Genomic DNA, 27,543 nt, shown 5'->3' with positions numbered 1-27,543 from the left:
TATATCACTAAGTGTCAGATTTTGCTAAATTGGAAATGATTGGTAAAATCTGAAGTAACCACAGAGGTGGTGGTGTCCTGCATATAGGGCTCATATAGACACACTGCTTCTAGTAGCCATGATTTTGAGAGTGATGTACACAGGGAGAGTGTGGGGATTATATTGGGGGGGTTCTTGATCACCTTAGGATAAGGCTGAAAGAGATTTGCAGCCATATTGTCTTGTACCACAAATGCAGACAGAGTAAAGCTTTCAAGTGATAACCTACTGGTGTGGACATGAGTCTGATGGTAGTGAAAGAGAGGCACAGTGAACTGTAGATTGACCCAGAATAAACATTGCACATCTGGATAAGACACCTTCAGCTGTGTAAGTGCACAGAGGAACACCCCCTGTTGTTTTCTATCCAGAGAGACTATGCTTATCCTGCCTGTCATGTGAACACCTCAGGCAGGACCAAGACAAGATGTCGGGAGGACCTTGTGCTTAGATACTAGTAATCGAGAGAGAGTCACAGGTACATGTCTGTAAAATCCATCATTGTTCATCCTGCAACACAAAATCACACATCCCGTTAATCACCTTGGCCATGGCCTCTGCGATGGACTCCACCATTCCTCCCACCATTCCCACTTCGCTGGCGGCCTCATTCAGGGTCAACATGATATCATCCACTGCCTCCTTCATGAGCTGGGCTGCCTCTGCTATGGCATCGTGGGTGTGGGACGCCTGTGGAGTGTGACACCACACAACATCAGGTTCATGATCATGTTGATCATCATAAGTGACTGATCATTGAAAAGGAGCAGTAGTGAAGCATCAGTGTAACCACAGACCATAAAGCATTAGATAAAGCTCCAGTGTATACCTTTGGGTTTCCTCCGCCCTCCTTGGCGGCGTAGAGCATCTGCAGGGTAGACTCAGCCAGGGTCTTAGTCTGGTCCAGGAAAGTCATCTGCTGCTGGTGGTCTCTCAGTTTGGACGTCACACCCACTGAGGCCATGATCAGTGGTTCAAAGTAACCGGCCAGTTGGGTCACCTGAGGCAAACAAATCAACAAAACTCATTTTCATCCTACATACTGTATAACTGCCACATTTTCAATCAAATAAAAATAAACTGTTGTTTCAAATGAGGATACAGATAAAAGACGGGTTGTTCCAGGTAGTGAAATAAAATAATTAGATATATCCACCATCTGAACAATGTATGATTTATATGCCCGATAAGCAAAACATAAATAATGTCTTTTCTTCATATCATCTACTAAATATGCAATGCTGCTGTCATTAGATATTTCTGCTGGAATAATAGTGTGTTGTGCCACAGTTACAGAGTTAGAATAATTAACTCTCTGCCCTATATACCTTGTGTCCTAGTTGGGAGGCTTCGCCTCTGGCAGCAGTGGAAATGGGGTCAATTAGGTGGCCAATTTCCTGCACAGTGGACGTCAGCTGCTCTTGTAGCGCCTGAAGAAAGGAAAAAAAAAGAAATTAGCTTTTGAGTAGCTTTTAATAGGAGACAGAAATGCATTCATGAAAGTCAGATGAAAGCAACTAGGTTCCTCAATGTGAACTTAAAACCCCTAATAATAATTAAAAAAAACTAGTGCTAAAAACTACTCGATCGGGATTAAAGTAGATCGACAGATGGAATGTGTGTAGCAGCAAATCAATTTACAGCTTAAGTGTGTAAGATTTAGCTCAAAGGTGATGTGTTTCACGAGTGTGATTCATCTAAAGTATACTTACTTGTAACCTCTAACCCTGTTTTTGTTTTCTTTACCCCAGAATAGGCCCATTATATTTAAATAGTTTATATTTACATCTAGAGCGGATCCTTTCTACGGAGGCTGCCATGTTTTTTACAGTGGCCTGGACTGGACAAACTAAGCATCGTTTGAGTTTTAAGGACAACTGAAGGCTACAACAGGTTCTCTTCCATGTTTGGAAGGGGAGGATGACGTGAGGGGTGTTCAGCTGCAGCATGCAAATTCACCACTAGATGTCACTGAACTCTACACACTGCACCTTTAAAACACTACAGGATAACGTTTTTTAATGACATAAAATCACTGAGCTTTTTGTAAGCTTCAATTGACACTGACCTCATTTAGACCAATAATAGAAACATAATTAAACACAGAAACACAGAAAGCTAAGGACGTAAGAATAAACTGATAAAAGGGACCAGCATATAGAAAAAGAAACAAAGGAAGATACTAGTATTAGAAAGTGAAAAATGTGATGCTTGCTTACTTCCAGTGAGATGTCGTCCCTGCTGGCTAAGTTCTGGCTGACCGCTGCCAGAGAGGCCTGCTCAATGTTCCGGATACATTTGTTAATGTTATCAATGGAGAAGTCGCACTCCCGCTGGCCTGGGGCCTTGTCACTGAGAATAAAACGGGAACAGGAAAAGAGAAGAGAAACAGAAAGTTGAAGGATGATGTATGGAGGGAGGTGAAAAAATAAAAAGTACAGTTAAGAAGGGAGAGAAAACGTCAACATGTTCCCCTCGTCTCATCGCCATTCAGCTCACATCTGCTGAAATGTGGCCTGCAGGGTCTCGTCACCACACAGGGACGTCAAGCTGGACATCAAGCTGGGAGGCTAAATTAGCTTTGAAGCCCGAGCGGTCTGCAGCGGCGGCCTCATGGGCAGAATAAGTTTACTCAAACATCCATCTCTATGCAGGGCGGCACCCCGAAAGTAAACTGCAATAAAACCTCACCTATGTGTCTAACAAGACTGAAAAGTTATGAGGCTGGCATTTGCAGGATGGGGTCCACCCCGCTTGTGCTCCCCAGCTCTGCAGTGTATCACTGAACACTATTAAAAACGCCTGAGCCAAAATCCTAGAACTCAATTTGCAGTCTCAAAAAAAGGAAGGCTGTGATAAGGGCATCAGAAGTGAAGGAGATGCTGAGCCCGGCTGCGTGTGAATGCTAATGTTATGTTCTGAGCGGAGCAGGAAACTCAAAAAACAGCACGTTCGACACAGGGAATTTGTTCCTGGAGAGCGTCAGTGTTGTTCTGAACAAGGTCAGGTACGAAAAGGTGTGAAAAGAGGAGATTAAAAATGAGAGCTGGGGATGTATGAGTCACAGCAAGGTGCAGAAATTAAGCATCTTTTCTAAAAGACGCTGGATTAGTCTCACGGGCATTTTACAGAGCGACGTGTAGAGATGGAACTAAAAACTGTTTTACTGTGAAAATGTAATGCTCAACCTTTTAACCTTAGTTGTTCATATTCACCTCCTCTAATACTTTTTGCATTCAGAGACAAATACATCACTGAAGACAAGACCTGCCTTTTTTTACACTTTAAACAAAAGAGCTGTTAGATTGCAGATCTTGATGATAGAGCCAGGCTCAGGGCGCAAATCACGTATGATCGTGGAGGTGAGCTGCTCACGACATGACGCTCGCTTTTAGGGTGGCAGTGTATAATTTGACATCACAAAGTACCTGGTGGTTCGACACAGCTTATATCAGGGTCTCTTCAACCTTGGCTTACTATGAAAACTACAGCCAATGACAGCCAAGTAGGTTCAACCACACAAACGTCTTTGCCATTGGTTGACGCTGTGACATCGCCAGTCAAAGTTCACATGAAGCTGCTCTGCGGATTTGCTTTCCTGAGGAATCGAATGTTTTACTCTTCCCCTCACTCACACAGAATGGAAGTGAACTGGAGGTGAAGGTTAGCCACAGATACATTTGCATATGTGTGACTGTGCCCGGGTTTCCCTCTAAGGTTTACTCAGTATTTAACACAGACATGACAGTGGTATCACTCTTCTCATGTAACTCAAAATGTGAAACTGCTCCTTTAAACGTTCATATGCTGTAGATCGTCAGCTTTACCACTTCTGCCCGGTGGATCTTCTCTGGATAGATGCTTGTTTACTAACCGGATGGCTGTGATAAGACTCTTGATGGAGTCGGAGACGGTGCGGGAGTGACCCGCCAGAACGGACCAGGTGGGCGGGTCTTTGGGGTTGATGACCAACGAGCGTGCGGTCTTGAGCAGGTGGGTGGAGCTGTCGAGCATGGACCATGCTGACTGGCGGATGGGCTCCTGGGCGGCAGAGCCCTACAGAAAAACATAATAAATGTGGTTTTTGCAACACATTCCACAATTATTCTTTAAGACCCATATTGAATATCTGTCCAAGAATATTTCCCAACGCCGTACCTCCCGGCTGATTTGAGCAGGGATGCTGGCAAACTCCGGGTTGGAAGCAAACGTGGTCAGGTTTTCCACGGCCTCGATGAGCGGAGCCGTGGCGAATCGACACTTGTTCCTGTTTTCATCTGAGAAATCACCATCTAAGGCCTACAGGGCGAGAGAGAGGGAATATGAAGGTGCACGAGAGCCTAGAAAGTTTTACCATGCAACAACTGATGAGAATCACAAAATAATTATCCCACAAAAAAATCTATACGATCACAGTTCAATCCACACCTCTGCTGTGGTATCCCAGTTAGAGGACAGTTAAGCGCCGCAGAGGAAATCCTACCTTGATGGTTTTGACCAGGTTGGCGGTGCTGTTCGCCACCTCTTTGGCCGACTGGACAAAGTGCCTCTTGGCGACCGGGTTGGTCGTCCTGGAGGAGGCCAGACGGCAGGCGTTGCACAGGGCTGAGGTGTGCTTAGCAACAATGGTGGCTGCAGAGAGCACCTGCACCATTAGAAATAACAGAATGTTTCATTAGATATTTTTGTTGGTATTTCTATGGACTAAACATGTATTCGCTACTGTAACAACCACTTCTGTCATAGACTGGTGGGCTGGATTCTGACCTATGTACAAGCGCATTTGGTGGTTTTAAAATTAAACATAATGCAAACAGTTGATTTAAAAAAAAAACTAAATTAGTTAATGGGGTAAACATTACATTTTCACACCTGCTTAGAAGGCGTCTGGCTACAAACACTTATGAATCAGGGGTTTGTAGAAAATATGATACAGTATTTGGAGCGTATACGTCAACAGGAGGTTGAGTATTTTTTAAATGGTCAACAGACATACTTTGAGCAATGAAAACATTTTTTTTATTGGTTGCAGCCACATAAAAAGTCTGAGAAGCCAGGATACTGAACGTATATCAGGATGTAAAACCATGTTACATGTACATTTACATATATGGAGAATGATATGTGCATGTACCTGGGAGGGACTGCTGCCTGGGTCAACCAGATTCTGACAGGCCATCTGGATTGCCTGATTGGCTTTGGCGAACTGGATGGGATCCACGAGCCCCTGGTGTCCTGCCTGACTGTTGGGATCAGACACACCCACCAGGTAGGAGGCCTGTGCAAAAATAACACTTGCATGACTGCTACTCAACAAAAAAAAAGGGCAATACGGCAGCTCCCATTTCTCCAGGGGTTGTTCAGCGTACCTGTCCTGCAGCTTCAGTGAGGCCACACAGAGCCTTAGAGGCAGATCCCACACAGTGGCCGAACGCAGGCACATCACCGGTCTTACAGTTCTGAGAAATGCCTGCCATGGACTCTCCGAGGACCTGGACAGAGCGGCAGCAGAACATAGAGAGGTGATGCCACAAGTGTATCTGTGTTTGTCTGTAAGTGCTGTGTGTGTTTTTATCACATGGTTGTCTGAACTCAATGCCTACCTTGGAGTTCTCCATCACACTCTCAATGCAGTCGAAGTAGGAGAGGTCACTGACGGGCTCGTTGGGGTTGTCCAGCACTCCTCTGACAGCCTGAAGGATAAATGTGCCATCACAGTTTAAGATGAGTAATTATTGACAAAAATTCCTCAAAATCCCTCAAAGAAGAGGGAAGTAGTAGATCTGCAATCATCGCTTTCTTTTGGATACAACACAGACCTACTGAATAAAGCTAAATCAAAACTTTAATGAAAGTTGGATATTTAGTGTATCACTTTGTTGCCATCATTTCTGAATGTTCCTGTTCCATTAGCAGGTGCTGTAGTTTACCTCCAGCTCTCTGAGGGCGTTGTCACACTCCTTCTGTCCAGGAGCCTGCTGTGTACACAGTGTGATCAGCTGGTTAATGCTCTCAGTCACTGCTCTGAAACAAAGTAAGACAGAAAATACATATCACTCCATAGTCCTTGAAGATAAAGGGTAATAGCCGGCAGCTTTGTGTACCTACGTAGACGAGTCAGCACATTCATTGATGAACAAAATCTCTGTGTGTATTCTGTGTTTATTCAAAAAGTGAAATATCTTGTATTTAAAAGAAAATGTTGGTTATACTTGAAAATACATAAAATTGGCAGTTTATTAGGAACACCTACCCAAAACGAATGCAGTGTTTCTATTTTGTTCTCTAAAAGAACTCCTGAACATTATAGCCTTGGTGAAGAGATGATAGATTACTGGACTGTTTTAGTTGCAGCTAGTTATTCCTAATGAACTGCTCTGTGGATGAAAGCATAAAGACACACAGGACCGTGCAGTGTATATGTGTTGTACCTTGCAGCAGCAGAGAGCAGGTTCTTAGCGTTAGCGGCTGCAGGGTCCACAGACAGACTCTTAGCAGCCAGTAGCAGTTTGCTAGAAGCCATGGAGATGTTCTTCAGGTTCCCGATCACCTGCACCTGGTCGTCCTTTTTCTGAAATGACGCAAAGTAATAACTTGAGAACATTCCCAGTCACACATAAACAAGTACAAATGATATGCTACAAACCTGAGTGTGGCCAGCCATCTCGATTCCAGCATCCAGGAACTCATCAAAGTCTTCACTGAACTTCCCAGAGGCCATTGCCATCTGGCTGCTGGAGCCTCTGGAGGCATGGACCACATCGCCTGCTGACTGGTTCAGCTCTGCTGCCGTTTGGTTCAAATCACACTGAGCCTCCTGAAATGACCTGGAGGCCAGAGGGATCTGAACGGAGCAAATGGTGAGGATGTTAATGATCAAGGATAAAAGAAAACCTTGAAGTTCTAATATATCAATAATATCCAGTATCCAAACTCACTGTCTCGATCAGCAGCTTCTTGCTGGCCTCCCCGATGCTCTTTAGAGCCATGTCCACATCCTTCTGGCCGGGCAGACAGTTGACGCAGTTGTTCAGTGAATGAGACACGGCCTTGGCCACCTGGAACACAGCACAGCACGTCCACAGGCCACTGAGTTAGCAGGTGCACTGCTGTCAATACACAAGACGTCTATACACAAACTGTGGATTCACTTCAAAGAGGCCAAAGCAGAAGAACATCACAGAAGGAAAAATCATCTCTGTGAGCCAATTACTCATCAGCTCAATTTGTTTTCAAGTCCAATTTTAAATGAATACATAGTTATATATTAGACTGGTAGATCGAGATGAAAGCAGCCTCATCTGTGTTTTTTCCATCCTCTAATTAATGACTCTACATCGCTTCCTTGAATAATAATTTATTCATTTTGTGGAGAAGCAATGAAGATGACAAGGCATAAACAAGTAAGGCCCTCTGCCTATAAATATGCCACCAGGCTTATTAAAGGGGTCCCCTGCTATATTTGACAGGTGTTCACCGTTTCTTTTTTACTAAACAGATGTTGTATATTCTTACTCTCTGTATTCAATAGTGTGGTTTTTCACTTAGAGAGCAGGACTTACTGATTTCATGTTCAGATTTTGTAGTGCTCGCACTCAAAACCCTGTGCTTGCGCTCCAATATACCTGGCTTGAATTTTTATTTGTTCTGCTTGTGCTCAAACTATGAGTTCGCCCTCCATGTTTTTGTAGCTTGGATTGATTTCTCGTCAGATTTGACGCCGCTTCTGAACACGTGTGAAACATCTCCTCTCTGCTTTTTACTTCCACTCTTGGATTTTTTTTGTGCAGCTAACGCTAACAAAAAAATCGGTCCAAGCAACAATATATCTCAGAGCAAATCACAGTTTCAGCACAAGCAGAGCAAATCTGAGTACAGGCCAGGGCTCTCTGAGTGCAGGCACTGGGTTTTTAATGAACCACCATGCTCTTGAATAAAAATGGAAAGAAGAAAAAAAATCTTTACATTATCAGTACTTCTATGTTAAGCACAGAGGATTCAATTTAATTACAATTTTGGAATCTGCTTTAGTTTCTTGGTTGTGTTGTCTTATTGGCACAGGTGCTAAAGTCTGACAGTATTCTGGGGGTTGGACTGAATCTTACTGCAGCATGAAGAGTCACCATAGTATTAAAAAGACCAGACGAGCAGAACAGACTCCACACTCCCTGAGCGATCTCACCTGTGCCAACCTCTGCTGGCTCTCGGCGTCTCCGGGTGAAATCAGCGCCTCCTTGGCCTCATGAATGAGGAGCGCCGAGCCCTCCATGACATCACGAGCGGAGTCCAGCATGGCGGCTGCAGCCTTGGGGTCAGTGGTGGAAGCGGCGACGCCACGAGCCGCCTGGGCCAGAGTTCTCAGGGCCTGAGCCGTCTCCCTGGCTGCTATTCCTAAAAAACAGGATCCAAAGTGAGAGAGAGAGAGCAGATGTGACAGACGGAAACAAAAGTAAAGAGAGTGTCTCAAATGAATCACAGATCATTTATGAAAAGATATGACAAGATGTTGTTTCTATCATGTGTTCATCTAATTGTGAGGGAGGTTTGTTATTTAATATTTCAAAAGTATTTCCTCTGACTTCACAAATGTAATTTGGTCCATGAGGGTGTTTGGCTCTCATGCAGGAACCAACACAATAAAAGCTTCATGAGAAATCACATCGCAGTTATTATGAAGACATATTATGTTGCAGTTTACAAGATTACTGTTCCAGTATTTTCCGTCAGATTCTATGGAGAACCATGTGCTTTACACTAATCACTGGGTAACAGGACTGGAATATTCAGTCAAATCTCAAGTAGTTGAAATATTCCTGTGAAAATGATGCTGGTAATTGAAAGATAAATTTAAGTCAGAAAAAGAGTGTCCCCACATTTAGCTTAAAAAATGTGGTAAATTGCAGATCTTCAATTCAATTTAGTATCAATGGTCAAAGATGTTGGTACCAGTCACCAGTCTTGCCAAGTGTTTTCAAAATCTAGCACAGACAAATGATACAGGCTTTTACACCACCACGGTTCCTTGGGCAGAGTTATGGCATTTTCAAAGAAGTCAGTCCTTCACGTCAGCAGCACCAACCTGTGTAGTGCTCGTTTCCTTGTGCAGCACAGGTGAGGAGCTGAGCCATGGACGACCCCACTGACTTGGAGGTGCTGCCCAGATCCTGAGCGCACCTCTCCAACTGAACCAGATGGAGAAAAAAAAGACAATACATAAATGAAATGATCAGGCCACGATTTGAGCAGACCCTAGGCATTAAACTGAATTCGGTTAAGCTACTCTTCTCCATGCAAGATTGGGATAAATGAATCTGGATTTATCTTTAACGGGTCTAAATACTCTCTTACCGTTTCTCCTGGTAGTGGTTTCAGCTGGGCATTGACAGCAGCCATCTTGGCATCTTGCAGCTCACTTCTCAGGGTCTGGATGGCCGTAAGTGCAGAGTCAATCTCCATGGGGCCGCAAGCATCATGAGCCTGGAGACCCAAATCAAGTTAAGGGTTACTACCTCTAACAGTTCCCCTGGTTATAAAGGGGAATGTGTTTACATTCACAACAACCCACTAGAGGAAAAGGAAATAGTGAAAAAGCATGATGTGTCTCCTTTCAAACCTGTACGCGAGGAAAATATATCAAACTATTGTTACAAGTCAGTTGATGTGATTTTGTTCAGAAGTCTGTGGGGGGGTTTAAAACCCTCTACCACAGCAAATTGCACTTCAGTTAATTTTATGTGAACTAAGCAGTAAAACAAGAGCTCTCTACTCAACAGCTCGTTGTCACACTGTGGATTATATGGGTGACTCTATTTCTGTACCATACCATGATTTTAACCATCAGGCCAACCGCCCATGAGCCAGAGAGGTGGTAGTGTGTGTCTCTGGGGTGATGCAAGTGTGTTAGGGTTGTGTCTATGTGTAGTTTGCTGCTCTAAAACACTGTGATTTGTGTGCATTCACTGAGACATGTGTCTGTGCCCTTCGTGTCTGTGCTCTACCTTCTGTGCGGACGTCCTCAGCTCAGCCAGGCAGGTGGCCAGGTTCTTAGCACACTGACCCAGTTGCATGGCTGCGGCCTGATCCGTCACCGTGGGAACAGATGACTTGGCCGAGGTCACCATCTTACTACCGGGCTGCAGAGTGAAAGATAAACAAGGAAATGACTTAAAAAATGTTTAATAAAAACATGTTTCCTCCTGAAGCATTCAGGATATGTTGTTATAGGCCTCAACCAAGGAATGGGGCTGAAATCATGTGGTGGATATTTCAACAATATTTGTATTAGTGGTGCAATTACAGTTCCACTGAGGCATTTAACACATAACACCACCACACCAGTGATTCTTTAAATCCGTCTGGTTCCATCAGGAAAGGAGGTCGCAGGCCCCCCCCCCGCACCCACATGACAGAAACACTATTTATAATTTGCACAGCCTAGTTCCCAATATAAAGCTGAAGTGTGACGGTGAGTAAGTGAGTTTTGCACCTGTAGGAAGTTCTGACTGGCGATGATGAGGGCGAGTTGTGCACTGAGGTCCTCCGGTTTGGCCTGACTCCCACGCACTCCCTGGACGAGCTGTGGAATGTGGTCCGCCACTGCCTATTCACACAGAAACACACACGCACACACACAGGTAGAGTATACTCACAGTTACAGTAAATATTCACAGGCTTAATACAGTGGAAAATGGAGGCTGCAGCAGTGGACATAGTTCTATAAATAAAGTAGTTGGGTCGGACCCAATACAACGGCATGAAACAACAGAGTAAAAAGGGAAAACAATAGAATAATCCAGAAAACCGGAAATGGCCCCCTGCTGTGAGCACTGATCCTCACCTTACAGCTCTGCACCAGCTGCTGGTGAGCAGCCGTGTTCTTGTTGGACGCAGCAGCGTTTTGTGCAGCAGCGATGGTTTGTGTGGCTGCAGCCGCGGCTTGTTTAGCAGCATGCTGAGGAAGATGAAGACACGAAAGCACTCATGAAACATTTGGCATCTCTTGGTCCGTATAAGTCTCTTTTTAATTGTCTATTTACTGAAAGTTGCTTTTAGTGTGAAATCATAAATGTTAAAATACAAATAGATCAGTCCTCACATTATCAAATCTAATTTAAGGACTTACACTTTGTGTTGACAAATTTAACAAACTTCTATAAACAGTAAAAACCACTATTTCTAATGAGGGTAAGTAGTCCAATAAAAAGAAAAAAGAAATTTCCCTCCTTCTTGATTTTACATATTTCAGAGCACTAGAACTAAACCTATCAGTCCAAACACCCGGACGTTTTATGGTGAAACACATGAGGCTCTAATCAACTTCTAATCCTCACTAATCTTTCCAAGTAATGATGATCTAATGCCATCCTGAATGTGGAACTCATGGTGACATGTGGGACTGGCTTTAGTGTCGATGTCACCTTCCCCTAATAAATATTTGTATGTACAAGTCGTTTTTGCCTCTCACTGAACAAAGCGTTTTACTTGTGCAACACTAAATGTGGGTCAGTGTCACTGACCTCCAGTCTGTTAATCAGTTTTTTCTTGATGGCGTTCTGAGCTGCAGCATTGGTGGCCACACGCAGCCCCTCCGCGGCCTCCCTCAGTCTCTGCTGCTGATCCTCGTTCTCTGGGTACGCCGCAGCCCCCTGAGAACACACACACACACACACACAGAGAGAAACACAATGATGAGAACGGGTACAGATGACAGGTGAGCAAGGCGGGATAACAGCTGCTTTACGTCCCTTGACTACAGACTTTGCACCACATCCTCCTCAGAAAATTGGAACTGAAAGGCTGGGCCACTTGTTCACACTCAGCACATCAAACACCCACCGACGCTAGCCGCTTCCACTCACCCGTACGTGCGAGTCATCTCTGCATCTATTCAATTAGTGTTCACAGATCTTAGAAAATGACGCAGACTTAATCACAGCACTCAAACTTAGCTGCGGCTCCTCTTCACTCCAAACAATTGACGACTGAACGTCGAGTGATGTGTTTTAGTCACATAAGCGCGCAGCTCCGTTTACTCTCCGGTTTGGTTTCCTGAATCACAAGTTAACTGTTGGGACCAGTTTCACTCAGCGGGTCTCCTGCTGCTGGAGAGATGGCTAAACCCGCTGCCATTAGGTTAATTAACTGGGAAGACTGCAGCTTCACCTGAAGCTACACAAAGAGCTGGGCGGGCGTGCTCCGAGGAATTTATCTCATTAAGGTAAATTTTTGACTCCCACAGCTGCTGCGGGCGGACGTCACTTAAACACAGTTAGCAGAACCACAGAGCGCAGAGACATTTAAAAAGTTGACTGTTCAGTGCAGAGTTAAAAAATGTTTGGTAGGTGATCAGGTTCAAGTCAGAGGAGCTGTCATCTGCCTCCTGTCAGCTGCTGACGCCACTGAAATAGAACATTCAATCTGCATAATTATTTTAAAAAGCTGATTTCAGAGAGAGTGAAAAAAATCAATTCAAAGTTTCACAGTGATACCATTTACAAGAAATACGGATTAAGCTCTGAAACATAACATCCAAAAAGTAACATTTACAAGCTCAATTAATCGGTAACCAAGGCAACAGCTGGCCGAGGTCTGCGCCTGCTCCACTGACAGATAAACATACAGCTGCTGTGACGGTGATAAGTCTGGCATCAAACTGGACTAACCAGCTGCAGGGCATCATTTCATTTTCATGCTGGAAGTGGAGGGTTATTAATATCAGCGGGTGATTCTGTGGACAGATAATGAGACTAATGTGATGGAGAGATGGCAGATAAAACAGTTTGGATGGAGGGAGATGGGACGATGAGCGGAAAAGCTGAGCCTGCCCTGCGGCATTCTGGGAAGACGCTGGTGTCCTTGTACGCTTAATCCTGTTACACTGGAAGGTTGTGATGTGAGAAGAAATGGATGGAAAATATGAAAAATGTACTTCCCCTCAGTTCAAAAAGGATCCAAGTTGCTGTTTGTCCAGATATAAATATAAATAACTATTGTTTGTTTGTTGTTATGACATGCTGGTTACCTTTGCTGCCTCCACCATCCTCGCAGTGGCGTCAGCTAACAGTTTAGCAGCTGCCAGTAACTTCTTCGAATTGTCAACATCCACCTCGGCCTCGGCATCCGACCTCATGGCGTTCACCAGGTCTGAGGTGGCCTGAGCCAAGACCCGGGCCTGACGGACCATCTCTCCTGAGGGGGGGGGGGAGGGGGGCGACAGGGCAAAGGTAAAGACGATGAGGAGCGAGACAAAGACACAAGATATTTGTGAGTAAAACTATAGTAAACAGACTGTATTTATATAGAGATTTTCTAATCGTATCGAACACCCAGAGCACTTTACAGTACAAGTGACATTAATGCATTAGCACAAATATTCATAAAGCGCCACCATATACAGTGATTTTTTACTCACACACTGTAAGTGTAATTTGACACTTCAGCATGTACACAGGAGGAGCCGAGGTTCAAACAACCAACCTTTCAACCCCCGGAGCCACACGATTAATGAGAGTGTTTTAACATGATTAAGTTGTTTGAACTTAAGCACATTTTTATCCATATTGATTTCTTCAGCCTGGTTTTATGAGAAAGAAGAAGAAAGAAGAAGAAAGAAGAAGAAAGAAGAAGAAAACTACGCTTAATTTAATATAAAAATTTCAACAACACGGCAAGATTTTCAACTTGATACCATTTCATTGGGATCACTAAAGGTAAGGTTGTTAATTTGTTTCTGAAACACATTTTATCTGTTGAAATAAACTTCACAGAAAGTCAGCTTTGAGCAGCTGCCAGGCAGTAGGCATGTGTTTTGGGGCTGATGGAAGGGGCTGAGGCTGTTAAGAAACAGCCTCAGCGACGTTGAATTCTCACAGTTGCTTTCCTGATCAGATCTGCATAATGTCACAACACCTGAAGGCAACTTGTGAAGAAGCTATTGGATGCAATTACTCTTCCCCCCCCCCCCCCCCCCCCCCCCCCCCCCCCCCCAGTGAGCTGACACCATGTAAAAATATTCTCAGACTAATGAGGGCAGACGCAGAGGATAAGAAAAGGGAATGTGGTCTCCATTCTCTCTGTGAAAGCAGACCTGGACACACGACAGCTGTTTTCCCTTGAGCCTCAATAAAGCATGTGAATGAATCAGCTGCTCGGCCGACACGCTGCTGCAGAAAGACTGACTCTGTTTTTATCTTCACGTTTCGTTGTTGTATCTAAAAATCGTCCGTGACGTAGCTTGACACATCTGACACCAGTTCATTGTTGGTGTTCTTCTTTTGGCTGCATGTATTCAGGCCTGAGCAGAGCAAACTGTCATTCTACTTGTATATCACGCCGATCAGTCGGCCCGAGCTGACCGCGGGGTTTGCTCTCGGTGCATCTCTGTCCACCTGAGCGTCTTTCTCTGCTGTCAGACGTGTTAACATCGCTGTCAGATTTTCTGCGTTTTGCTCCCACACAGCTGACAGCAGTCCATTCAAACCCACCATCACCCCAGTCTCTCAGAGGAGGAGACGGGATGAGGCGAGAACAGAAACGCAGTGAGACTCAGGTCTGTGGCAGGCAGGTTTTTAATGGTGTGATTAGATTCTTTTTCTCCATTTCACAATAATGTATTTCGGCTTTTGGCCCTGACTGGTCACAACATGTGCTGACTTTTAAAAGATTGATGGCTGCTTTTTCGGAAGAGTATATCCATAAAATTCTAACATTTTCAGATCTGGTATATTAATGTATCCAACTACCAACACTGAGGCCAGTTGGTCACAAAATAATAAGTAATTACTGAACTGAGAGTATAAACCACCTTTGTGTGTATTGGTAACAATGTTTGGTCTTACTTTTGTATCGAAATTATCAATAATTCTGTTATTATAAGATTCGATTCTTTATTTTTCAGGCAGCAGCCATGCACTGCAAGGCCTAACCATAGACTTTATATAAAGGTGGATATAAAGGTGGACGTCATTCACAATCCAGACATGAAGCAAAAATATTCTGGAAAGAAACGCTGCCATCTTAGGCTTTCGGAGTCTACACAGTAGCAAGCGGGGGAAAGGGCCACAGCAGCGAGGTACAACCATGGACCAACCACGAATGAGTCTCCACTTTCAATTGCAACACTTCACCTGGCTTTTATAGCATTTAAGATGCATTTATGTGTCCCAAACACATGCACAGACATGCACAGGCACAATCATGCAGGTAGGGAAATTTAACCTGTGCTTTTGACCCATCTGGTGCAGGACACACAGAGCAGTGAGCGACCATGTAAGGCGCACGGGGAGCAGATGTTGGAGGAGTAAGGTGCCTTGCTCAGGGGCACTAGACAGGGCAGGGCGAATCCTCTTGGATTTTTGTACAGATCACAGATCACTCGTCTTTTTGTTGTCTCTCCGTGGAGTCGAACCAGAGACGAACCAGAGACCTTTTCTGCCCATAGTCCAAGTTTCTGCCACTAGTCCACCGCCTCTCTAATCAAATACCTAATACCCGAATATTGGAAAATAATTATATTTGAATAAATGTCAATGTGATATGTAGAAGGATAAATCCTCTGGAGACCATAAACGCATATAAAAAAAGAAAAGAACGTTAGAGTGGGTATTGAGATCTTTACGTCCGAAAAGACGTGGGCCGAGTGTCTGCTGCAGACTGTGCTTTCCTGCTGACGACTGCTTAACCTATAAGTGCTTTCATGATCAAAAGTAATTATAACTTATAATTCATTAACCTGTTCCTTGAAAAGTATTGTAGACACTGTAATTAAAGCACATAGCGTAATTACTAATATTAAACGGTAAGTGTAGTGTCATTCTTTCATATTATGAAAGTCTTAGTGGCTGAATGTGGATGAGCTTCTCCCCCGTCATCTTTTCTTCTCTATGCGAAATCCTCTTTTCGACTCACCTGCGTCTCCCATGGAGCAGAAGATGCTCTCAGTGACGGTCATGATGGTGTCCGTGGCCTGGTCATAGCGCCCGATTGGCTCTCCCCTTGAGGTGTACTGGCGGACGTGCTGGAGCAGATCTCCCAGAGCCTGGCTCACCACGCCAGCCGCAGCACTCACCTTTAACACACAAGATGCACCTCATCAACATTAGTGCCAAGTTTCTTAAGCTGCATTATTCCCTGCTTCTTATTCACCCGACTGGGGCGAGGCACCGCGGACTCATTATCTTCATTGCTTCTTAAGCTGGGTGTACGTTCCCAAACTCAGTGGCCCCAATTAAACAAAACAGCTGCTGTGGTTTCAATGAGAAGTAGTCAGAGAATAGTAAAATGGAGTAAGTAGAAACTCAATGTTTACTGCGGCAAACGTGAGATAATTGTGAAACTTATTGTCTGAAACTAAAGAAACAAGAAGGGCACTTAGTGCATGTTCTTCCACCACAGCTGTCGCCTCATCTCGCTATGTTAAAGAAAATTCCCAGATCCTCCCATTTATCCTGCTCTGCTTCAAAAATGTAATGGCTCTTATGGGTTTGTCCTCCACAGAATTCAATGGAAATAAGCACAGTAGCTTTTGAAACAAGAAAATGATAGTCTGTGTTCTCTGTCTAGGGAAATAATACAATAATTCAGCATTGGAGTCAGTGGGTCACAAGACACGGAAACTAATAAAAACTCAGTGGAGCGCATATTTCCATCATGGCCTAACATCCACTTATGAATCCAGGATCTGCACCAAATCGTACACACTCATAAATATCAGTCACCTTAACAAGGCGGATTTTGTTCAATCAAGATCCATGAATTATTGTCTGAGAAATAAAAGAAAATGTTTCAAAATGTCCAATAAGAAATGAATCCCCCCTGATCCACACAATAATTAAATGGGTTCTTCCTTCTGCCAAGTTCCATCCCTCAACTAAAATTTCACGGAAATTGTGTGAGTAGTTTTTGTGTAATCCTGCTAACAATCGAACAAACAAACAAACACTAACTAATCAACAAACTAGAATGGGGCTCAACAGTTCCCTTAAGTTTAATCAAGCACAAAATTCCACACACTCATAGTTATCAGTCCCCTTTAAGTGATCCTTCCACCAAGTTGCGTGGAAATCCGCCCAGCAGTTTGAGAGTAATACCCATATCAAACAAACAAACCTGACCTGTTTCAGGAGCTCGCCATCCTCTGTGGCCGAGAGGCAGGCCTGCACGCAGCTTTCCACCGAGCGATCCACCAGCTTTCCTGCTTCAATTAGCTGCTCCTGGCAAACTGGGGAGCTGATGGTGGGACTCACCACCTACAGCAGGGGAGGAGGAGGAGGAGGAGGAGAGGGGGTGACAGATTTATCTTCAGTCCGATAAGGCAAAAACAACACATAAATCCAACCTAAAGTGATCAACACCTGATACCGGACAATAAATGGCAAACTTGATTCTAATTGGTATAAACACACAGCTAAAGTATTTTCATCATTAAATCCCATTTCACAGAGAACAGAGGAAACACGAAAACGAGAGGAAGGAAGAAGATTTAAAAGGGATTTGGATGCTTCTCGTCACAGAAGAGAGAAGATTTGTTTAGTGGATGGTAATAATCTGACTGGGAGCCAGGAGAGTGTTTAAACTAATTAGAGGCACAAGGGTTGTACAGCTACAGACGCACAAACACAGTGTAGACGCAGGGTATTTAGCAGAGCCTTGGTGCAGAAATATTGTAGCTTATTCAAATATTTGAGGACACAAATCAGTTTTTACCAAACTTCACTGCACAGTCTCTGAGTGGGAAAAGATAGACCCGCACCTGGGAAATCATTGTCGTGCACTCAACCAAACAGCTCGTGGAGAGGCTTCCTAACACCACTATGAGTTTAATATTCAAATCAGAGACAGATCCCTTGTGACAAATGAAAAATATCACAGCTCTTCTGCATATTGTATGAAATTACTTTTGTGGCATGGAGAGAATATTATATAAATACTTACACGCTGTGAGCTGTTAGGTTGTTATTTCTTGAAGTAGGAGAAGATTAAGCATATCATAAGCAGTCCTATGTCTCCTAATATTAGTCACTGTTGATTGTTTTATTTAGGACTTCTTCATAGGCCTGTATACATGTATATGCATGTGTGGGTATGAATATGTATTTATAGTTTGTGTATATATGACTATCAGCATATACATAGGGCTATCAATGTGTTTTTAACTTTATATTTATGCTTTTACATTAGACATAATGTTATCGATCTATCTATCTATCTTTTTATTTATCAATTTATCCATCTATCCCACTATATATTTGTATCTATCTATACATCTATCCATCTCTCTATCATTGTGCTTTGGTTTTTGTTTTTGGGAGGCAGGTTCACTTGTATCATATTAAACTTCCTACAGCTACACGGCTGTACCTTGGCACATGCTACCAGCTGGGAGGTGGACAGGGCGCACTGGGTGGCGGCCGCAATGACCCGGTTCTGCAGCACAGTGTCCTCAGAAACCTGGGCTACGTTCTTGGCCTTGAGCACCAACATGGCTGCAGCGTTGGCCACCGCTTTGGCCAGATTCATCAGGATGTCCTGCACAACAGGGGGCGAAGGGAGAAGGAAACACGATCAATCATCAGCAACTTTAGATCCTGGCTGATTCTCTAATTTCTGGAACTGGCTCTTGGCAATAAGACTCTGTATAAGACTGTGTATGTAATAGTGTCTCATTGAAAGAGAGCAGAGAATGTACATTTCCATAGAAATAGAAATGACTTGTTCACAACTGCATTACAGCACTGAATTACTTGGCTGTTTTGATCTCTATCACCTTGATTAACATTATATTACGGTGACAAATGCAGCTACAATAAGAACAAGAAAAACACATGCTTGAATAATAGCTAGAATTCAAAGTAAATCTGACAAAAACATCTCGACAAGATATGAAAGAAGTTGAATAAGTTCCCTCCCTGCTCCCCTGGTTACAATGTGCTCTTGATTAACAGAGTGGCAGCTCCTGAGCACCGTGCTTCCTGTGAATGCAGTGATAATGATAAACGGGCTGAGAGCGACGGTACCTGGAACCTCTCGTCTGTCTCGCTCTCTCCAATCTGGCGCAGGAGGTCTCCACTGGCCTGGCCGATGCTGCCTGCTGCTGTCAGCACGGTCTGTCTGGGCTGTTCATTCACACACAAACAAACACACACACAGAAAACCATCACAATGTCATCTGCTCAGAAACTTCTACTTTGTTTGACTTATTCCTCATTTCAAAATAAAACAGTTAACAAATGGCAACACCAAGGTACAGGAAACTTAAAATCCAGAATTACTAACCTGTGGTCATTTGCCTCTGCCAACTAGTGCAGTTTCAGGCACCAGACAATATTTTTTTCTAAATTCATTCGAATTTGACCATTAACATATAAATAAGGTATCTTTGAATCTGGTCCAAATTTATATTCGCAAGGGGGATAAGGGTTTATTGAGGTCCCAGTGACCTTGATATTTGACCTTAAACTACCAGATTTCAATTCGTTCTTCTGTGAGAAGAAGTAAATATTTGTACCAAATTTTTTGAGATTCCGTGAAGGCATTTCTGAGATATCCTGTTCACAAGGCAATATAGTAAAATTCACTGTGCATAAATTGTCCAAAAGAGAGATAAACCTGTGCATTATGCAGGTTACCACCACAACACTGTAAACTTCACATCTGCACACTTGATCGTCGCATAAATGGATGATTCACAAAGTGTCCTTTGCAGTACATCAAAGCTGCAGTAGCTGCATCTCAATAAAGACAGATGGAGTCTGTCAATCAGCCTCAGCCTCAGCCTGAGGTCTTAATTCAGCGGGAGCAGAACAATCCAGTTAGCTGAGGCCGGCCGGCAGCAGAGCACGTTGATATAATTAGGTGTAATTTGGAGGAACAGGAGAGATGCAGTGTTATTAAGAGACGAGGCCTTGTCTCAGGGTAGAGCTGCTATGTGGAAAATGTAATTATCTTTTTAGGCTGTCAGTTTGGATTGAACAACACACTGTGTGGACGACCAAGTACATCCACAATCTGGCATTTCACGTTACACAAAGGGTGAAGTTTTGCTTTACTGCACTGGATGGAATTCAGAGTCAGACTAGAATTAAAATTACCACATTTCATGTTTTTATACCAACATCTCACATTATATCCTTCATACTGTATCTGACATGTTGAGTTTAAATATGACAGATAACATGCAGTAGAGACGGAAAGGACAGGAAAGGAAAAGGAAAGGAAATTAAAGAAATGGAAAGGAAAGACAAAGACAAAGAAAGAATGAAAAGACAAAGAAAGGCTAGGAATGATAAGACGAAATAAGAAAAGAAGAGAACAAGAAAACAAGAAAACAAGAAAACAAGAAAACAAGAAAAGACGATGAAGGAACATAAATGAAAGGACCACAATAAAAAGGAAAGTCAATCTTTCATTTTCAAGAGCACAAAAATATTGTGAAACAAATAGATAAAATACTGACATGATCTGTGAAAAGAAAGACAAACAGTTCAATAAAGTAGAGTAGAATTTGACATTTTTAACATGAGGCCCTTCCTCGGTATCTCAGGGTTTTAGGTTCCTTCACTCACCTCTCCAGAGGCCGGCTCCACAGCCTTCAGCAAGTCAGACACGGCCCCCGCCAGCGTCCTGGCGGCCTTCATCAGGTCGTTTCCTCCGCCCACGTCATCCTCCATCAGCGCAGCCAGCAGCTTCACACCCTTTGACATTTCAGTCAGGTTGGAGGAGATGGTGGTGATGGCGCAGCCCACCGCTGTGTAGTCTGTGTCAGTGGGATCGCCTGAGTGTACGGGGAGAATAAGAAAGGCCATCAGAGGAAGAGTCTTAGAGAAGTGACTGAAACTAAGCTAATTCAAACCCAAACAAACTGCTCTCCAATGTCTCTTTATTTAATTTGCTGACTAATGAAAACACTAATGTAACCCTAAACCCTACACTAGTCATTTAGCTTAGAATTAGACAATTTTATATTTAACCAAGATTCGAGACTTTGCTTGAACACACAAGTTCATTAAAGAATTGGAGAGTACAACAGGGAAAATCAGGGTCAAGGTGTTATCAGTCTCAAGCACTGATGGCTGTTGAAAATAAATATATTATTATTATTGTATGACCATGATCTATGTCAAGTGCGAAGAGATGAAAGAATATCAGCGTCTCAGAATTCATAGACTTCATCATAATTAAAGATAAAGTCTCTGCATTCTGTAAACTACACACAGAGACCACAACCCGAACATTAGTTGAGAAAGAACTACAGCACAGACACATCACAACCAAAGCATGCTGTCTGAACATTTCAACATATACAAGACATTTTAAGGCCTCATACTATTGAATTCTTTTACTTTTTGCAGACCCTGTGGAACCCTGTTGGCAACCAGGGAACAAACAACTTCACCAGCTCATATTGCTGAACTGCTGCAGGATATGAGGAAACTAATGGACAACATGCATTCCAGGTTCTACAGTGATAAGAAGCAGACTGGTGGAACGGGTTCAGCTTTAAAGTCACTAATTAGCCCTTTAATTTTACCACTGCACAAAAATTCTCCCCCTAAAATGAACTCATAAAATTGTGGGCACAAACACTTAACACTTCATTAAGGATTCCTAAAATACTTACATTTTTTATGTATCTTTAATATTTACCCACAGGCAACAATGTATAATGAGATAAATTGTTATATTTTAAAATAAATCAAATCCTTGCAGATTCAGGCCAAAACCACTGACCAGCCGTGAGGTTGACCACAGACGCTGTCCCTGCAGTGATGGCGTCAACCTGCGAGTGGATCTCGTGTTTGGATTCATCCATCTTGTTCTGGATCCACATCTTTGATGCCTAAGAAGTTACACAACACAAATGACCACATGAATGCATTTAAACCATGGCTATCACTACATTTTGATGGCTGTTATCAGGAATAGTCGCATGAGTTTACAATGATATATTAACACATCAGGTACATACAGTACATGTGTGACGGTTTATATTGGGTGAACATGTGCAGTGTGTAGTACCATGTCCTGTCCCAGTGGTGGCAGGTTGTCGACCTCTCCCAGGTCAATCTGGGCTTTCTGCACTGCTTGCATACTGGTGTTGATGGTTCCCATTAGAGCCTGCTGTGCTGAGCTCTACACACAGACAGGAAAATAAACTGAATGTAAACATCAGTGATATTTTAAGAAACTTAACAAACAGAAGATGATGAGGATGACCCTCACTAAAGCCAATGAATAAAACAGACGAGAGCCTTTCTGCTGTCGTGGTCTTACCAGTGGTGGCATGTGGCCACGGTGCATCTGACCCATGGTGATCTGCTGCTGAGCAGACGGCATGGTGCCCATGCTGAGCGACTCTGTGCCGATGGAGCCGGAGCGGATCACCCCTGGGAGCGCCACAGAGCCGTGCTCCATCCGGCCCACGCGGTTGAACTGCTGCTGAAGGATTGTGGACCTGCAGGTACGCAGACAGACATGTGGTTAATACTGTGTCAAAATGGACATTTAGGGAAGGTCAAACCAGTATGGTGCAGGGGCAGATGCAGGGCTGGGAACAGGGAGGCACTGGCCCCAGCAGACATTTAATTGGCCCCTGAAGTGCCCCTGCCCTGTCAGTCTTATACATAATGCATTTGAAAAGGGAAACAATTTTCAAATATATTTAATGATGTTTGGCTGTGCTTAAATCTTTAGAGCTAACAGTTAACAAGTAAGTGTTAAATGGTAACTGGAAATCAAGATCCGCTACTGCTACGGGCAAAACAGTAGTTGTGACAAGATCTGACATTTTAATAGACAAAACGGCGACTTCAACATACAGGCATGAACAATACACACATCAGCCAAATAGCCTTTTCTGCATTTGTGTAACAAACAGCAAAATTGTGCACATCTATAGTAAGGCCAAGAGCAGAGGGAAAACATCAGTGAAAGAAAAAGAGGCAAAAGAGAATGTTTGTAGTTGTCGTCTGTACCCGTGCAGGAGCTATTTAACGCTAGGCAATGTGGTTGTATGAATTTGTGACAGTGAGCCACACACAATTACAGACCTACACAGAAGACACACACGAACACACACAAACACACACAAACACACACAAACACGCACACGCACACACACAACTCCTGCAAGACAAAGCTTTGCTGTGTTTTCCCCACCGATAAGGCCTTCCACACTTTGGCTCACTATGTGTTTGCAGGCTTAAAGACGTTTGCCTTCAGCCCTGTGCACAACTCCCAGATAAAAGCAAAAAGCTAAAATATATACACAATAACAATTTCAGCAAATATTCTCTCAGTTCAACACAGAATAGAAATATCAATTGAGGCTAGAATGGAAAAAAGGAGCTTCGGTTGCACACAGAGTCCACGGTGGATAAATGAGCTAACGCACAGGAAATGTTCTGATAGAGCCTTTCCCGAGTCCAGTGCGGTGAAATTTCCTCCACATAACGATTATCTCTCAGGATAAAGTCCGGCTAAGGAAGTGCTCGTGTGATGAAATGAGGTCCTGGAAGATGGATGTGAGAGCTGTGGTCCGGGGGCAGCAGTGAGAAGGAAATTGAAACAGGAGCCAGTGTGATATTGTGTTTGCAATGAGTTTTATATGCTGCTGCTGCTGCTGCTGCTGCTGCTCAGAGAAGAAGCATCAACATCACAGCGGTTTTATCTGGATCATAGCACAGTGAAGCAGCACATATGGGATTAATCTATAGAGCCAGATGTTGGACGTCTAGGGGCTTTATTTCCATAGCTACATAAGGAAAGCTCTGCAGAGGCTTGTATGTTTTTCCTATTTTTGTGTTTTCAAAGTCGCCAACAGCAGTGGTGGGATGTGAAGAAGTATATTTACTTCATTACTGTTCTTAAGTACCTTTTTTATATAGCTGTACTTTACTTCAGTAAATTTATTTTTAGGTATATTTCACTTTTACTCCACTACATATATCAGTAAATATCTCTACCTTCTACTCCACTGTATGTTTACAATGCAACGCCCTACATGTTCACATAGTTTCCACATCGATCCAATCCGAGCTGTAGGTGACATTAAACCCCGCCTCCTTCAATAGATTAAAAAGAGGCTCAGTCATAATGATCTAGTTATATTAGACAATAGGCTACAGAAAATACTTTTACTCATACTATTTTAAGTATATTTGAAAGCAAGTACTTACTTACTTTCACTCAAATACAAAAAATAATTTACTTGTGTACATTCTTGTCTTTATATTTGTTCTTTGGATTCAGTAGGTTTGAGGATTTATTCCACCACTGGCCAATAGAATTACAACAAATCTCTGTGACGGTGACAAAATAATATGAATACTTACTTTTTCGGAGATACGGATTCCTCCAACATGGTCGACTCCTCATCGCCTTCCAATCCAAAACGATCCTTGCTTTGCTTCTGCAGGAAAAAGAGAAAAAACACAGTGTTTGATTCAGTGGGGGCCAGAACAACCAGTTACACGAGATAAATCAGGAGCATAAAACATTAGACTCAGAGCAAGAAAAATATTGAAAACTGATAAGGGTACATGACTGTGTTAAAAGTAAAGGAACTACACATCCCATAAACCATTGCGCTGGTCCTCACTAGCACCGCACTCGGGTACATGACCTGACTTGTATTGATATTAACGCCTCTGGACTCTTTCTGTTATCTCAAAAAAACCTGTTAGGGAACTCAGGGTCTTTGGTCAAAGCAATGTAACACTGGAGCATCCATTTCTGGCACGACATGAATTTCCGCAATTGTGGTAAAGATTTCCATGGTAACAGTGAGGTCCACCAATCAGAGACGTCACTATTACACCTGAGGATTGTGGGTAGAGAACATGTTTTACTGAATACAAAGTAGATAATAAAGACTCAAGGTGTTAATCATTTTTTCACTAAGGAAATAGCATAGGAAATATAATGCATCCAGTGAAGCACTGCACACTAATAGGCTTACACGGATTCAACTCATGATCCTAGGTCACTTCAACTCATTATTTAACAAGTGCTAATGCTTCTGATAGTTCATTATAATTGCTTTCATATTGAAAGGTCAGCTGATTGCTCTGCATCGCATGGTTATTTCTCACAGGACACACCAGCACCTTCTTTTAGCCTGAGCACATCACACACACACACACACACAGATCTGAGACTCTATCTGCCACAGGAGGAGAGCGGTTCATTACGATTCATCCGTGTCCCCAGAGATAAATGTCTCACCTTTTTCAGGATGATATCGATGTAGCCGGCGATGAGTTGGGAGATCTGCTCCCCTTCAGTGGTCTGCACCGAGTAGTAACTCTCCTGGTACTCCCCGAAGTCCTACACAAACACACACACGCATCCTTCATATGCATACAGGACTGTAAGAAAAGTATCCTCTGCACTAGCTGAGGATTATTTACTATGAGGATTAATGTGGATCCCTGGGTCCTAGCTTCAGATGAGTACTGCATATTATGTTGGATGACAAACTGCTGCAACGCCAGTCAGTCAGATTAACAAGAAATATCTCAGAAGAAATGGATCGTGTTTTCTCATAACTCTGAGATGTTCTCCAGTTATATAAATGTACATCCTGTATAAAAGAATAAGTTACGGCGATTCCTCTATCATCCTCTGTCACCTTCCCCGGGTAAATCAAGAGCTGCTCCACGGTGCGAAATCAAACTTCACATTCAGGAACACACTCTGCTAAATTAACAGAGCGATGCAGAGGCCATGTTAATTTAATAGAAATGGTGAGACGACCAGATCAGCAAGATTAAATCAATTTTTTTTTTAGCGGGTGGCAGCGAAAACAAAGGTGGGTTATTGACGAGGAAGACAAAAGAGTCCGTTGAGTAAGTGGAGAGCACAAGGGAAAGACTACAGAGCTTTCTAGAGTGATTGTTTAAATACTGAAGGAACTGTTGGTACCAGCAAGTCAAACTCACTTACAACATATTAATTGATATTATCCCTGTGTGGGTTGAGTGGAGACAAATATTCAGAACCAGTGTTTCCAGTGTGTTTTCTGTGATTGTCCAGCGTGCGTGTGTCGTACCAGGGTGAAGCTCTTGGGGGACGCCGCCCACCTCTTCACTGTGGTGAGTGGCCACTCCTGAACCACGTCTTTGGTTTTCTCTTCCACTCTCATCACCGACTCTTTGGTGATGCCCAGGAGCCGCGGCACCAGCTTGTTCTTACTCTTCATCTTTTCCTGCAAAACACAAAGACACAATGTATGACTTATATTGACTTGTATTCATTTAGCTTGATGTACTTCTACCTTGTGGACTACTCAACCTGGAGCATAACTACTACTTGACTCACTGTTCGGTTCTCTCCCCACATCAACTAATTACCACATTATAATAAATAATGTAGAATGTTATAATATTTATATTAAAAAAATGTTCTCTAAAGGAAATTATCCTTATAACCCAAAAACTTAAGTGGTTTATTATTCACTGACAAATACAGGTATTAAGGTTTTGATTAGTCTCAGTAATTGGCTGCTAATCGCTAAAACCTTTATATTTGTCTCATCATGTCTTGATTTGATGTACATGAGCGACGTATAATGTTCCTCCTTTCCTTTTCTAATATAACCAGAACATGACACTGCAAAACAATTATCCTCATTAGACCATATTGTTTAAAACAAAAGGCAGAATGATTGGATTTAAACAGAGAATCAAGCAAAAAACGACCCAAGCAAACCATGTTAAATGTCACTTTCACTGCCTTCAGGCAACAACTCTTTTCAAATGCATTTGTCAGCCTCCTGAGGGTTTTACTGGAATCACTTAAAGATCACCTAAAGTTCAAGAAATACAAATTCAACACTGATCTGCCGGGACGGCTAATCATTGTTTGAACCAGTACACAAAAAAAATCTCAGTGAGTAATTAAAATGTGACGTCTTAATCACATCTTTATCTGCCTGTCAACATCTCTCTTCCCCCCCCCTGCACTCACTAAACCTCTGAATCTTCCAGCTGCTCTCTGACACACAGGCCATTCGCTTTTTTTTCCTGCCCGGCCGCAGCAAACATTTCTACAGTTGGGGAGCAGATGGACAGAATGTGATGGGCTGTGACGTGAGGGCAAAGAGGTGAGTCGTGTAAAAAGTCCTGGAGGGCCAGTAAACTCTCCGGGGCCTCCAGGGGTTGTACGGGTTAGGACTATAGGCTTTTTTTTTTCAGGGTTATTTTTAAGATGTTTCTGCTCCACTGGCTGACGCCTGAGGATGACGGGAACGACAGAGGTGAGCAGATAAGACGTCAAGCTGATCAGGGGGAACACGGATCCAAAGGGCAAGAAGTGGAACGATTTGTGTGTTTGAGGCTTTAAAAGGAATTCAAGGCGGAGAACAGTGTGGACCAACAGAAGTGGGGAATTTGAAAGAGACTTGACAAGCCGAGCTCCGATTTAATAAAGCTTTGATTTCATATAGACCCTCTTTGCTCTCATCGCTTGCTGATGAGAACCTGGAAAGTGTCAGGCGAGAGAGTCAAT

The 27,543-nt window shown here is 43.1% G+C and overlaps 1 protein-coding gene across 1 annotated transcript in view; it reads right to left on the bottom strand.

The window, feature by feature from the left end:
• Positions 1 to 27,543, bottom strand: part of tln2a (talin 2a) — a 93,295-nt gene that overhangs the window by 16,009 nt on the left and 49,743 nt on the right. The window contains exons 11-43 of the mRNA XM_053423093.1: positions 26,087 to 26,242; positions 25,261 to 25,362; positions 24,369 to 24,445; positions 22,309 to 22,489; positions 22,054 to 22,167; positions 21,766 to 21,874; positions 20,601 to 20,809; positions 19,053 to 19,151; positions 18,397 to 18,564; positions 17,151 to 17,285; positions 15,946 to 16,105; positions 13,061 to 13,227; positions 11,556 to 11,684; positions 10,877 to 10,990; positions 10,526 to 10,639; positions 10,038 to 10,172; positions 9,388 to 9,516; positions 9,119 to 9,221; positions 8,222 to 8,430; positions 6,978 to 7,097; positions 6,686 to 6,883; positions 6,471 to 6,610; positions 5,970 to 6,063; positions 5,643 to 5,732; positions 5,409 to 5,531; positions 5,174 to 5,317; positions 4,523 to 4,684; positions 4,198 to 4,338; positions 3,914 to 4,095; positions 2,259 to 2,391; positions 1,368 to 1,469; positions 869 to 1,039; positions 583 to 729 (exon numbers count right to left, since the gene is read on the bottom strand). Of these exons, the coding sequence (XP_053279068.1) occupies positions 583 to 729; positions 869 to 1,039; positions 1,368 to 1,469; positions 2,259 to 2,391; positions 3,914 to 4,095; positions 4,198 to 4,338; positions 4,523 to 4,684; positions 5,174 to 5,317; positions 5,409 to 5,531; positions 5,643 to 5,732; positions 5,970 to 6,063; positions 6,471 to 6,610; positions 6,686 to 6,883; positions 6,978 to 7,097; positions 8,222 to 8,430; positions 9,119 to 9,221; positions 9,388 to 9,516; positions 10,038 to 10,172; positions 10,526 to 10,639; positions 10,877 to 10,990; positions 11,556 to 11,684; positions 13,061 to 13,227; positions 15,946 to 16,105; positions 17,151 to 17,285; positions 18,397 to 18,564; positions 19,053 to 19,151; positions 20,601 to 20,809; positions 21,766 to 21,874; positions 22,054 to 22,167; positions 22,309 to 22,489; positions 24,369 to 24,445; positions 25,261 to 25,362; positions 26,087 to 26,242 (4,557 nt within the window). The remainder of the gene's footprint in view (positions 1 to 582; positions 730 to 868; positions 1,040 to 1,367; positions 1,470 to 2,258; positions 2,392 to 3,913; positions 4,096 to 4,197; positions 4,339 to 4,522; positions 4,685 to 5,173; positions 5,318 to 5,408; positions 5,532 to 5,642; positions 5,733 to 5,969; positions 6,064 to 6,470; positions 6,611 to 6,685; positions 6,884 to 6,977; positions 7,098 to 8,221; positions 8,431 to 9,118; positions 9,222 to 9,387; positions 9,517 to 10,037; positions 10,173 to 10,525; positions 10,640 to 10,876; positions 10,991 to 11,555; positions 11,685 to 13,060; positions 13,228 to 15,945; positions 16,106 to 17,150; positions 17,286 to 18,396; positions 18,565 to 19,052; positions 19,152 to 20,600; positions 20,810 to 21,765; positions 21,875 to 22,053; positions 22,168 to 22,308; positions 22,490 to 24,368; positions 24,446 to 25,260; positions 25,363 to 26,086; positions 26,243 to 27,543) is intronic.

The sequence above is a fragment of the Pleuronectes platessa genome, chromosome 1, assembly GCF_947347685.1.
Source record: "Pleuronectes platessa chromosome 1, fPlePla1.1, whole genome shotgun sequence".
NCBI lineage: Eukaryota > Metazoa > Chordata > Actinopteri > Pleuronectiformes > Pleuronectidae > Pleuronectes > Pleuronectes platessa.
The sequence above is the reverse complement of the archived record's forward strand: the minus strand, read 5'-3'. Positions and strand labels throughout refer to the sequence as shown.